The sequence below is a fragment of the Puntigrus tetrazona genome, chromosome 1, assembly GCF_018831695.1.
Source record: "Puntigrus tetrazona isolate hp1 chromosome 1, ASM1883169v1, whole genome shotgun sequence".
Lineage (NCBI taxonomy): Eukaryota > Metazoa > Chordata > Actinopteri > Cypriniformes > Cyprinidae > Puntigrus > Puntigrus tetrazona.
In genome coordinates, this window is record NC_056699.1 from 4,550,134 (window position 1) to 4,564,051 (window position 13,918).

Genomic DNA, 13,918 nt, shown 5'->3' on the forward strand with positions numbered 1-13,918 from the left:
TTGTCTCCAGACAGGTTTCCCAAACACATTCGTATTATATTTCAGTCGTAGACGTTCAAAAAGTCTGTGGCCGTACACTTTCTGTATATATTGAGAAAATGTATTCAGTCAGCAGAATTTGCGCGAGTGAAAATAATTTTTGAAGACGAGATATCAACTCACTGTGGGGTCAAAAGATGAGCGAAAAGGGCTCATTGGTTGGTGTTGAAGGGTTTGGTGGGGGAAGAAGAGCTAGTGGGAAAACCTGACTTGTAACAACCCATAAATAACTTCTAACCTGGCCGCCATGCCCAAACTAGGCAGTCCCATGTGCCTGTGCAATGCACCATCCCCCTCCCCACTGACTCACCAATAGACAGAGAGGGACGGAGAGTAAAAATAGGGCCCAACCCCAGGAGAATGAATTCAGAGGAAGAGTCATGCCCACGGAGGAGAAGCAGAGTCGGGATATTTCTTCTCAGGCTGATGTAGGCCACCTCTCTGGAGCGCAGGCACAGATTTAGGGGCCGAATCATTACGGAGCACTTTTATTGCAACCACGTGACTTTCATTTTTGCATTGGCGACTTCAGTATTTTTATGACGTAAATGGCAGTACGTTTTTGCATTTAGCAGATAGTTCTATCCAGTGTCATTTGCATTTTATCAGTCTATGCACGGGGAATCACATTCATACGGAATCATATGAATATGTCAAGGAGTATTTGATTCTGCAACTCTAATATATAGGCCCGTTCACGCCAAGCACGACAAACATAACGATAAAGATGTAGTTTAAAAAATCTTTCTCTATATTAAAGTATAGCAGAATTCGCGCACAATTACTGTATAATGATAAAGGCACAGAGAAACGATATCGTTAAAATCTGGATTTTTTCCAGCTGATGAACAATATTATTTAGAATCACTTTGCATTTTTTTATAATAACTTTTTGACATTACACATCATTATAACAAGCTAATATCATGTTTTATATGATATTTTATTATGATTTTTGAGATTTTACAGTGTTAATTATATAATATTTCAATATTTTATTATTTGACTTTTATGACTTATATATGTTTTTGAGTCTCTTATGCTAACCAAGACTGTATTTATTTGATCAAAAATACAGTAAAAACTAATTTTGTTATATATCACAATATCAGTAACAGCTTTGCACTTAAAAATATTTTAAAACATATTTATTGTGACGCAAAGGTTCATTTACAGTCTTCAGTGTCACATGACCCTTTAAAAAACCTCTTGATTTGATTATTATCTGATCATTTATTATTATTATCAGTGCCAAAAACAGAAGTGTTGGATCATATATATATATATATATATATATATATATATATATATGAAAACATACACACATCTATCCATGTATGTTCAATGCAGTAATTGTGATTGGTATACACAAATTAATTTTGAATGAAATGTGTTATTGTAATTTTCCATTTTCTCTTCGCATATTCTTCATTTTCCCTTTCCCTCCGTTCATTTTGAACACTCACTCAACTCCCTTTTAGTATACGTGCTACAAATTCCACATTAGGGTGTAGCTCGCTCTCTCGTCTGATATAAACCTGTCGGGGCTGTTGTCGACACCTCAAGCCTTTTCATGCTTCTTCAGACTTGCAAGGGAGTGTGTGACGAGCAAGGAAAGCGGTTGATTGTGGAAGGTTTCTTATTTACGTGTGAAAAGAAAATAATGGCTATGAGGGTTAGTAGTAAGCCTCCTGCCATATGTGGCAACCGTCACATTATACAGGCTTCCCAGGAAACTCCCTTTCCAAACAAACAGAGGTGTTTAACGTGCCCTAATATGAATTCAAGGCTTGCATGGACTTTGTTATCTAAGGGTTGTCATCTAGATAAGCGCAAACCCTGACGACAAACATGTCTGAGGGCTTTGAGAGATTCAACCAACACCTTTTCTCTGTCCTGTCAGCTGCAGATGTCAGTCATCTGTTACTGATGACCAACCGCTGACTGAAAATAACAGCTTTTTGTTTGCCTCTGCCCCCTGGTGGGCAAAACGAAAGAGACTTGTTTTGAATTTGTTACATTGTTATATGCAGTTAAAATACGGATATGTTGTTTTAATATTTATTTAGGCTATTTGATTGCATGCTTGTTTGTTTTTTTTGCATGCTTGTTTGAAATTTTTGGTTTAATTACGACTTGACCCACTAAATGTTGTATAAGGGGTAACTGGAAATGTTCTCAAAATATTCTGGCAAGATTCTGTTATGAATATTCTTTTAGTATTCATAGTTCTGGTTAGGCATCTTAGTTCTGGTCTGTAATATTGCTTGTAAAATTTTAGCACAAAATCATTATTTTCATATATCTTTCATTATTCATAGAACGTTGTTTTATGTGCTGTTTGTTCAAAATTAACTTTCCATAATCCATAAAAGGATTTGCACCACCAAGAAAAACATTTTAAAATATAAAAAAGGTACATTTTGGATGTTAAAATGATCACAATAATGTTTTTTATAACTTACAGATGAGGGCAAAGGTTTATATACCCCTATTATTTACCAAAAGGAGAGCATATTATTGATTATTTAGTACTGACCTGAATAAGATGTTTCACTAGTTCATAAGTCCCTTGTTTGTCCTAAACAATACTAAAGATCTTTTATGTGAAATATCTTATTCAGGTCAGTACTAAATGAACAATAACAGGCATTTTGTATTACTTATTTTGGTAAAATAATTAACATTTTGCAGATTCTGAAAGGGGTATGTAAACCTTTGACATCAACTGTAATGGGAACATTCTTAGAAAAAAATAAATGCTAGCTGGGTAGTTGTAGGAGGAACACTGTGGAGATTACGGTCACCTAATATGTTAAGCAATGCCATGCAAACAGGGTTACTAATAATCAGTTTCCTCTCCACAGCGTGAGTGCATCTCTGTCCACGTCGGCCAGGCCGGCGTCCAGATGGGGAACACCTGCTGGGAGCTGTACTGTCTAGAACACGGTATCCAGCCCGACGGCCAGATGCCCAGCCACAAACCAGTGGGCGGCCATGATGACTCCTTCACTACCTTCTTCAGTGAGACTGGAGCTGGCAAATACGTGCCACGTGCCATCTTTGTAGACCTTGAGCCAACTGTCATTGGTAAATATCATAACGGTCTTTTATTTGTATTTGTGATTTCAACATGGGAATAAAACATCAGTATTAATTAATATTTTAAATTAGCTTTTTATTTTTAGTTGTAGTTAACAATAGCAGCACTGGTTTTATGTGGTAACATCTTGCCATTCCTTCAGACGAGGTCCGCACAGGCACCTATCGTCAGCTGTTTCATCCCGAGCAGCTCATTTCAGGCAAAGAGGATGCAGCGAATAACTACGCCCGTGGGCACTACACCATCGGCAAGGAGATCATTGACTCCGTACTGGACCGCATACGCAAACTGGTAACTACTCTTGCATGTACTCACAAATGAGCTCAACGCAACAGAACCCAAAAAGCCAATGTTCTCCCTTTCTTCCGGACAGGCTGACCAGTGCACAGGGCTGCAAGGTTTCCTGGTCTTCCACAGCTTCGGTGGAGGCACGGGCTCAGGCTTCACCTCCCTTCTGATGGAGCGCCTCTCTGTCGACTTCGGGAAGAAGTCCAAGCTGGAGTTTGCCATTTATCCGGCTCCACAGGTGTCTACGGCCGTGGTGGAGCCGTACAACTCCATCCTGACCACTCACACCACCCTGGAGCACTCCGACTGTGCCTTCATGGTGGACAACGAGGCCATCTACGACATCTGCAGGAGGAACCTGGACATCGAGCGCCCGTCCTACACCAACCTCAACCGGCTCATCAGCCAGATCGTTTCCTCCATCACCGCCTCTCTGCGCTTCGACGGCGCCTTGAACGTCGACTTGACGGAGTTCCAGACCAACCTGGTGCCCTACCCTCGTATCCACTTCCCCCTGGCCACGTACGCTCCGGTCATCTCCGCCGAGAAGGCCTACCACGAGCAGCTCTCGGTGGCTGAGATCACCAACTCGTGTTTCGAGCCCAGCAACCAGATGGTGAAGTGCGATCCTCGGCACGGGAAGTACATGGCCTGCTGTTTGCTGTACAGGGGGGACGTGGTGCCAAAAGACGTCAACGTCGCCATCGCAGCCATCAAGACCAAAAGAAGCATCCAGTTTGTGGACTGGTGTCCCACCGGCTTCAAGGTGGGCATCAACTATCAGCCCCCGACGGTGGTTCCCGGAGGAGACCTGGCCAAGGTGCAGCGAGCCGTGTGCATGCTGAGCAACACCACGGCCATCGCTGAGGCCTGGGCTCGCCTGGACCACAAGTTTGACCTGATGTATGCCAAGAGAGCCTTCGTGCACTGGTACGTGGGAGAAGGCATGGAAGAGGGAGAGTTCTCTGAGGCCAGAGAAGACATGGCAGCTCTGGAGAAGGATTACGAAGAAGTGGGCATCGATTCATTTGAAGAGGATGAGGAGGGGGAAGAGTTCTAAAGGGAAAGTGTTGTTCTTTTTTTTTTCTACCAAATAAAAAGCCAAATAAAAGAAAGATTTTAATTACGTTGTTGTTGTGCTTCTTTTCATAATTTGGTGTAATATATATATTACATTACATTACATTAAATAAACATTTTTATTAAAAATCTTCAGTTTAACTTGTGTGTGTGTGTGTGTATATATATATATATATATATATATATATATATATATATATATATATATATATATATATACACACGTGGACACAAAACATTATTATTAAAGTAAGCAATATTAATGATAAAGAGAAAGTCATTTTTATGTTAATAGTCAGGCCTAATAACTGCATTATACATAATTATATAATATTAAAAAGCCATAATTTATTTAATAATAATTTATTCATATGCTAATATTAACAATTACGTTATTTCAAATAATTTAATAATTGTGCAATTAAAAGGTGTTTTTTTCTACTGAAACATGCATTAATATTACAATATAAACCACAATAAATTAAATGAGAAACATTTACACAAATATTTTATACCCATTTATGCACAAAAATCCTTTTTATACTTACAATAACAACGTGACCATTGCAAATAATTACACAATATTAAAATATAACATTGTAGTTGTTTAATAATGCGATGTTTTGCTAATATAAACAATATTTTTTTAATTGGAATTTAATAAAAACAAATGTATCTGTTTACTAATAATTAACTTAATTATAAACATATGTATATATTATAAATATTATATATATATTATAAATATTATAATAATATATTAGATATATATTATAAACATGTAATTTTTAAAAACCTAGTTATTGCAATAATTAACACCAATACGCCCTTTTCCTAATCGGGGGGTGTACCGGCACCGTAGGGGTTAAATCGGCAAGTGTGCGTCACGGTGACGTTTTCTTTGTACACGGAAGAAACCGGAGAAATCAGCGGAGGGCAGGGAGAGCGTCTCATGAGGTAAACCGTTTCTTACTCGAATCCTTCTTCTTCTTCTTAGACCCAATGGCTCGATTACGACAACAAATAATTAGCCTGCCTAAGATGTAGCGTGCGTCTGAGTGTCGGCGTCGCTCGGTGTATTTCGGTGTTGTGAGACACCGACCAGCTGTTCTTGAAGACGCCACGTTTACTGCGGACGCGATTTCAAGAGCCGGTCGACGTGTAGATCAGCTATCGTTACGAATCAACACGGTAAACGCGCTTCGCTATCAAGCGGCGTCTGTGACATTTCGGAGCGCAACGGCCCACGTCATCAAGGTAAAATATATAAGGAGCCAATCAGAAAGCTCCCTTCTGCTCCGTGAATAATTTATTGTAGTGGAAAATTGGACACGGACGGTGGAGGCAGAAGCATCTGGCTTGCTAATAATAAATCGTTATAATTTAATTCATAGGGTCTTTCGCTTTACGAAAATCAAGACAGTTTAAAAAAAAGTAGTTTTTTTTTAACCAGAGTGGCACTGATTTCCAATGTATTTTCTGGAAAAGAGATATGCTTAACTCTGATAGATGTTTTTTTTTTTTTTTAAACAATGCTGGTAAAAAAAAATAAATAAATAAATAAATATATATATATATATATATATATATATATATATATATATATATATATATATATATATATATATATACACACACACACACACATATATATATATATATATATATATATATATATATATATATATATATAATATTCTACAGACACACATTCATAGGGTCATAGTTGTTTTGTTTTTTTTTTCCCAAAAATATGCTGCAATGAAACCAAAATAAAAATGCGACGCATTGAATCTTAGCCTGCTGCAGTAGGTTTACCATTTGGTTGTACTGTACCATTCTGTTAAAGTCTTACACGCTCTGAATATAGAAAGGAGTAAAAAGAGAACAAGGTATAGAATAAGTACTGAAAAGAATATAAGTAATCGTGTCTTGATCTCTTGCAGTGCCTCTTCTCCATCCATGGTGGGTCATAAGCAATGCTCCAGAGAAGATGGGACAAGCTCTGTGTATCTGCTCTCGCAGTGCCATCACCATTGACAACAAGAGATACTACTTCATCCAGAAACTAGAAGAAGGGTGAGACTAGTCAACAAGACTCTCCGGTCCTTAAAACACTTGAACGCTTGCTGGGAGTGTGTGAGAAAATATCAAGAAAAAATAGGGCTGGATATTGGTTTACCACGATACTAAAAAGATGATCATTTGATAAAACGCACCCTTTTATCCCTAGTTTCACGATTCTCATGATTCAGATTATATATTAGTACACAGGCAGAAGAGCAAAAAGATTTTTTTTAATAAACAGATATATATGTAGTTTTTTTAAAAGATTGTCTTATCCTAATACATCAGTAGCTTATTTACATTTATTTAGCTTTCAGTTAATGTATCAAAAATTGCATTGGACTTTGTGGTCCAGGGTCACATGTACAATGTTTGTGTGCATTTTTGTGACAAATCTGGACATGAATTAGTATAATAAGACGGGTATGATGTAGGTATTACAAGGTGAAGGTGACGTGTGTGTGTGTGTTTTCATGATTATGCATGTAAGTTTTCATGAGTAAAATTGATCAGATAAATGGTCTCATAAAAAAATAATTGTCTGTCTCCATCATTCTTTGCTTCTTCTAGAGGTTTCAGCTACGTGGATCTGGTAGAAGGTGCACAAGATGGCCGTTTCTACGCTCTAAAGCGCATTCTCTGCCATGACCGCGAGGGCCGCAAAGAGGCTCAGACCGAGGTGGAGATGCACCGCCTTTTCAGCCATCCCAACATCCTCAGCCTGACCTCACACACCTTCATGGAGCGCGGCGGGAAGTGCGAGGCCTGGCTGCTGCTACCCTACATCAGTGTAAGTGGGCCCCGTTCCGCGTTTCTGCTCCCGAGATGTGCTGTATGTCGCTTGAAAGCGTTTCATGTGCCGAATTGTTCCTGTGCAGAAGGGAAGTCTGTGGTCCGTTCTGGAGAAGCTGCGGGATAAAGGGGGCTCTATGACCGAGGGCCGCATACTACACGTTCTGCAAGGCATCTGCGAAGGCCTCAGAGCTATTCACGATAAAGGCTATGCACACAGGTACTGAGAATAAAAGTGTGACTCGAGTCTTAATGTGCGTGGGCTAATTGAGCTACAGGCATAAAAGTGTAAAAAAAAAAAAATGCATCACTATACTCATATACACAGATTTACAGTAAGGTAAATATATTAAATATTCACACAAGCATAATCGGTTATATCATGTGATCATTAGGGGAACTGTTGGAGAAAACGTCAGATGTGTAACATTTTATTTGTGTGTGTGTATATATATATATATATATATATATATATATATATATATATATATATATATATATATATATATATATATATATATATATATATATATATATATAAATATATATATATAATATATATATATATATATATATATATATATATATATATATATATATATATATATATATATATATAAAAAATATATAAATATATATATATATATATATATATATATATATATATATATATATATATATATATATATATATATATATATATATATAAAAATATATATATATAAAAATATATATATATAAAAATATATATATATAAAAATATATATATATATATATATATATATATATATATATATATATATAATAAAATATATATATATATATATAATATAAAATATATATATATATATATAATATAAATATATATATATATATATATATATAATATAAAATATATATATATATATATATAAAATATATATATATATATATATATATATATATATATATATATATAAATATATATATATATATATATATATAATGCATTTATCTATATGTTAAGAAAGGTTTGGGTCCCCAGCAACAGGTCAAAAATCACTTAGTTTTTTTTATAAAATGCATTTACTTTTACCTTATTACCTCATTATTTTAAACATAGTATTACTTTGTTTATTAATTTTTAGAATTGTACATGTTTCAGTCATTTTGGTATGCTTCTGGCGTTATCAGCTTTATACTTGAAACTCAGTCAAATAAAAATAAACTACTACTTTTACTCCGCAAGAATGCATTACATTGCTAATCCGCATATTAGAGTGATTTCTGTAGGATCGTGTACATTTGTCAGCATGTACAGTGTTCAGTTGAATGTTTTCTTGTTGATGCCATTACTCTTAACATGAGCTGTATTTCTGAAAACAGGGACTTGAAACCCACCAACGTTTTACTGGATGAGAACGATCGTCCCTTATTAATGGACTTGGGCTCCATGAACAAGGCCAGGATTGAAGTTCGAGGGTCACGGGAGGCCATGACGGTCCAGGTAAGAGCAGAAAATCGTTCAGCGCCATTTATTAAAAATGATCAAAAACATTCAGTGAATCGTATCCGTATACACTTTCTCTTTTAGGACTGGGCCGCTCAGAGGTGCACCATCTCCTACAGAGCACCAGAGCTCTTTAACGTGGAGAGTCACTGTATCATTGATGAAAGAACAGACATTTGGGTAATTCTCATGTGTGTTTTGCGCCTCTTTTTTTTTGTTACAGAGTTCTGCAACAATCAAAACCTACCCGTGACATGTTTTACAGCTGTTTTTGTCTGCGCAGGGCTGATGTTAGCAAACTTTTAGTATAATCTGTAGGTGACCTTTGTATTTTCTGCTCTAGTCTCTAGGCTGTGTGCTGTACTGCATGATGATGCTGGAGGGACCGTATGACCTGATTTTTCAGAAGGGTGACAGCGTGGCTCTCGCCGTCCAGAATCCGGTCTCCATTCCACAGCCGTGCAGGTGAGGTCTCATTCAGCCTCTGTGGCTCTCATTGGGGAAAGGCAGCACTTTACAGTTCAGTGTCGTGATCTTTAACTGAATGTCATAATAATGTTATAGTTTAGATTTTAGCATTGTAATATTTTATTTCGAACCAATTTTGCCCGCATTAAAAATGTACACATTGTGTAACTTAAATGTGGAATATTGCTTTTTAAAATATTATGTTATGAACTAATTTCCCCTCGTTGTAAAAATAGCGCATGCAAAATGTGAAATGTTGTATTTTCAGTTATATTTTGAATATGTAGTACAATATAATACTATATTTAAAGAATGGGGGAGAGAATTTTTTTAGTTTATTATATTTTAAATAGTGCTGTGAAATGATTAATCCAAAATAAAAGGTTTTGTTTATAATTTTAGAATATTATTCGTTTATAATATATGCCTATATTTATACTTATATTTTATAATATATAAATATTTAATATATAAACATATTTTTTAAACCAATGTGCATGCTTGTATTTTTCTGTGTGTGTGTGTGTGTGTGTATATATATATATATATATGTATATATATATGTATATATATATATATATATATATATATATATATATATATGTATATATATATATATATATATATATGTATGTATATGTATGTATATGTATGTGTAAAGAAATTTATTTTGGATGCAATTAATCATTTGAAAGCACTAATTATTAAATAATATTCAAATATTATATTTAACAAAATCCCCTTTTTGACAGTTATTCTCAAGGTCTTCAAACCCTCCTCAGCTCCACTATGGTGGCCAATCCTCAAGAAAGGCCCAGAATCAGCTGGGTCCTTGACCAGGTCCAGAACCTTCGGGACTTAAACGGTACAGACGTAGATACCGACAGAGTATGATGCTACCACTGAGATGGGATGTCCGTTTTTCAGTGGACTCTGGACATTTTGGACTATGCACTCCGACAAAAACAACCCACTGAACTCACAAGCCTTGCAAACATTTGCTCTGTCTTACCTCAGTGAGCTCAGCACGCCGTGAACATGATCACCCTAGCCTTCACGTCACTGTCTCATATCTCACCCCGAAATCCATATTGAGCGATTAAATTAAATTCTGATTTTGGAGTAAATTATGAAAAGGCATGTTCATGATTTAGCGGGATTCGCTGTTATGGCACACAATATACTGTTATGGCTCCTTTATCACAGGCACCGGTTACGTTTCATCAAAGCAGTTGTTTTTAAAATTGTAATTCGGCTTATGTGTCCTTCAGATTTATTAGCTTGTACATTATGGAACCAAAACCGATTTTAGATGTTTTAAGGGATATTAGTTAGGTTATTTAAACGAGAGTAAAGCAAGTTTTTGGGGGACTTTGTGTTGTAAAAAGGCCCAAAGATAAAGCTGTGTTACTGCCATTGGACTTCATTTGTGAAACAAAAGACTAAATGGTTATGCATGTTGTAGCATTGAAAAATAGTTGTGCTCTAGTTTGAAGGAAAATGCCTGAAAATTCGTTTTAAGCAACTTGTTTGGCTGTATGCTCAGCTTTTATCAGCAAGTCACAGTGGTGTTAGTTATGCTCAGTATTTTTTTCAGATTCGGAGAGGATGTGTAAAAAATTATAATGCCTCTCACAACTTTAACAGGTACACGTTCGTTTCATTTAGTATAAGTTTCTTACATTTGCTTACAGTATTAAGGTGTTCTTTAAAAAATAATTTCTTTAATTTTTCATGCCTAGGTCAGTTCTGTACTCGGTTATTCATTTATTGTATCTGAAGGCTTCGTGAGGATGAATATCAAAATAATGTCTGGGTTAATAAATAATATTTTGCATTTGTTGGATAGTTACTTTTTTGGCATTGATCATGAACCAGACTTATTTTTAAGAGATATATGCATTACATTCTCTTTCATAATTCAGGACTAAATAAACCGAAGCATTCCATATAAATTGTAGTTGGAATTTTATCTGTGAATAAGGACCTACATGTGTTTCTGCTTTTTGTTTTATTTTGTAACGGCAGTAATTTTCAGATTTCTTTGTGTCGGCTGTTCTCATTTTGACTTGGATTTTGTCATGTTTCTAAAGGATGTTTTAACTTGTGGTTGAAATTCTGTTCAGGACTTATTAATTATGCAAACTTGTTAATTTATACGATATAAGACTTGAGACGTGTATTTCGGCATTCATTTACACTTATTTCTTTCCTTTTATAAACGGTGAATAAATTGTGACTGAAACGGCAACAGATGGAGTCGGTTTGGTTTCCTTTCGAGGTTTTGTTATCACCACTCGGGGGAGATGTTGCTTCAGTTTTGTTCTGATCTCTGGTGGTCAGGCGTAGCAAACTGAACGTGGGGTTTGGGGAGTATTTAGTGATATTTTGTTATGATACTCTTCTTTTTGGCACTCGTAGTGATGTCTTCATGCCCCAAATAATGGTATTTTGAAACTAATACTGTTATACTTCATTTAACTTTTATTATATGTAAATAAACGATGTGGTTCACAAATATATTAGTCATATAGTTCCATGCACATTACATGCATATATATTGTCATCTGAAATGTATCATTATAATATTATATATTAATTATAATTGCATTATATATTATATATATATATATATCTTGGATTTTTATAAGTTTATTTTAATATAAATAATATATATATATATATATATATATATATATATATATATATATGTATATATATATATGTATATATGTATATATATATGTATATGTATATGTATATATATATATATGTGTATATATGTATATATATATATATATGTATGTATATATTATATGTATGTATATATATATGTATATATTATATATATGTATATATATGTATATATATGTGTATTTATATGTTTTTTTACATTAATTGAAACCCACGCAGCAACATTAATATTAACATTTATTTTTTTGATACATAATTGTTGCCTCTTTTGAAAAAAACATAACTGAAAAAAATATTTAGAATGAAGATTGATTGCAAAATAGTTTAATACATTTATTTATTGTTGTAAATACATTTAATATTGTACATTTCAAGAAATATAATTGTCCTTTTAGACAGTTATTGGACAAATGAACAAAAAATTTCTCTGCTGTTCACCTGAAGAGGGCATCCAAAAAACGCAGACTGATGGCTGCTTTTTTAATATTTTTATTTTTTTTTATGTTGTTTATTTGGTGGCTGACCTTCACAAAAACAATGTGAATGTTTCATCAATGACCACCTACTGAAAGTCTGATCAAACCGCTGGTGTTTTGAAGGTATGAAACAATTATTACAGGCTGTTTAGGCCCATGAATTTATGGTTTGTGGGGGTTGTAAGGGTCAAAAGTGACGTTCTGACTCAGTATTCATCATAATCAATCCCATCAATGACCTTACGCCACCGACGGGGAACACAGAGGCCATAAACCGCATATGGGCACACGTTCACCTAAACATTGCCACTTTCAGACAGTGAACGCAAGGCACACACATGGATACAGTTCCGGTGGGATGAATTACACTTTAATTAGCATTTCCATCCATGCAAACCATCCCACTTAAGTCCATTTGGCCCCTCTCTGAATAATCATTCATTATACAGAAACAATGTTTATGGTCTGGGGAGCGTGTGGGACTGTCCTCCATTGGCCGCTTTCATGATCCCGCAGGCTATGAAATGATGTCATGTTATAGTCCACATCAAGGTCAAACGAAACCTACCTTTGTTTTGTACGAGCCTAATATTTTTAGCATGTTTAATCAAAAGGCGTACCCTGCATGATGACGGTTAAGGTGATGTTTACAGTCTTGTGACTGACTATATGCGTTTACATACATCTCCAGGTTGCAATTCACCTCGGCAAACAAAGGATAGATATAAATAGCGTAAGAAATGTGAATATTCTTTTCTGTATCGTTATGATTATTTGGCATATTTTCCCCACAAATCCCCATTAATCAATGCGCTTCCTGCTGTGCTATTTTTATTTATTTATTTTTATTATTAAAGCAGACATACAACAGTAAAAAAAAAAAAAATAATTTATTACAGTAATATACAACAATACATACAGCTTTTTTTGTATAATTCTCCCTAATTACAGTATTGAAAATTTAAAAAAATGAGAATAATGTTGTAATGCATTTAATCAATAAAGTTAAATACATGAATGCAGTTTTGCTCATTTATTTATTTATTTGTGCATTTAGCTATTCCTTTGTGGTTTATCATGTGAAAACTACATCCATTTGCTGGTGGTCTGGCTTAGTAACCATTTAAACCAGCTAGATCAACTAATGATCATAAATAACCAGCCAAAAACCACATAAACCGCCACCGGACTGTATCTACAGTATCTGTATTTTCCAGCAGGTCAGTTCAATCTTTTGTGTGATTCGTTGATAACTAGCCAAAATCTAACCACATGCACTAAACGTTAAAGCCTAGTTTTCACTAACAAATCACTAACTCTATAGTAATAATGATAATAGTCACGCTTAATAAAAAATACATTCTCCTGGTTGCAACCAATTGGTCACTTATGCTATACCAACACAATAAACCATCTCCTGCT

The 13,918-nt window shown here is 34.9% G+C and overlaps 2 protein-coding genes across 3 annotated transcripts in view; both read left to right on the plus strand.

The window, feature by feature from the left end:
• The window catches only part of tuba8l2 (tubulin, alpha 8 like 2), a 6,235-nt gene extending 1,682 nt beyond the window's left edge, over window positions 1-4,553 (plus strand). The window contains exons 2-4 of the mRNA XM_043240593.1: window positions 2,907-3,129; window positions 3,285-3,433; window positions 3,516-4,553. Of these exons, the coding sequence (XP_043096528.1) occupies window positions 2,907-3,129; window positions 3,285-3,433; window positions 3,516-4,490 (1,347 nt within the window). The 3' untranslated portion in view covers window positions 4,491-4,553. The remainder of the gene's footprint in view (window positions 1-2,906; window positions 3,130-3,284; window positions 3,434-3,515) is intronic.
• An 818-nt stretch (window positions 4,554-5,371) lies between these two features.
• On the plus strand, window positions 5,372-11,577 carry stk16 (serine/threonine kinase 16). Of its 2 annotated transcripts, none has more exons than XM_043240746.1 (8): window positions 5,372-5,467; window positions 6,457-6,589; window positions 7,148-7,367; window positions 7,456-7,589; window positions 8,735-8,855; window positions 8,943-9,038; window positions 9,202-9,323; window positions 10,079-11,577. In XM_043240746.1, the coding sequence occupies exons 2-8, from the start codon at window positions 6,504-6,506 to the stop codon at window positions 10,218-10,220; spliced, it is 921 nt and encodes a 306-aa protein (XP_043096681.1). In that variant the 5' UTR covers window positions 5,372-5,467; window positions 6,457-6,503; the 3' UTR covers window positions 10,221-11,577. The 2 variants fall into 2 exon arrangements, with proteins under 2 accessions (XP_043096681.1, XP_043096689.1); XM_043240754.1 differs by lacking the exon at window positions 5,372-5,467 and adding an exon at window positions 5,474-5,767.
• Window positions 11,578-13,918: the final 2,341 nt, after the last annotated feature.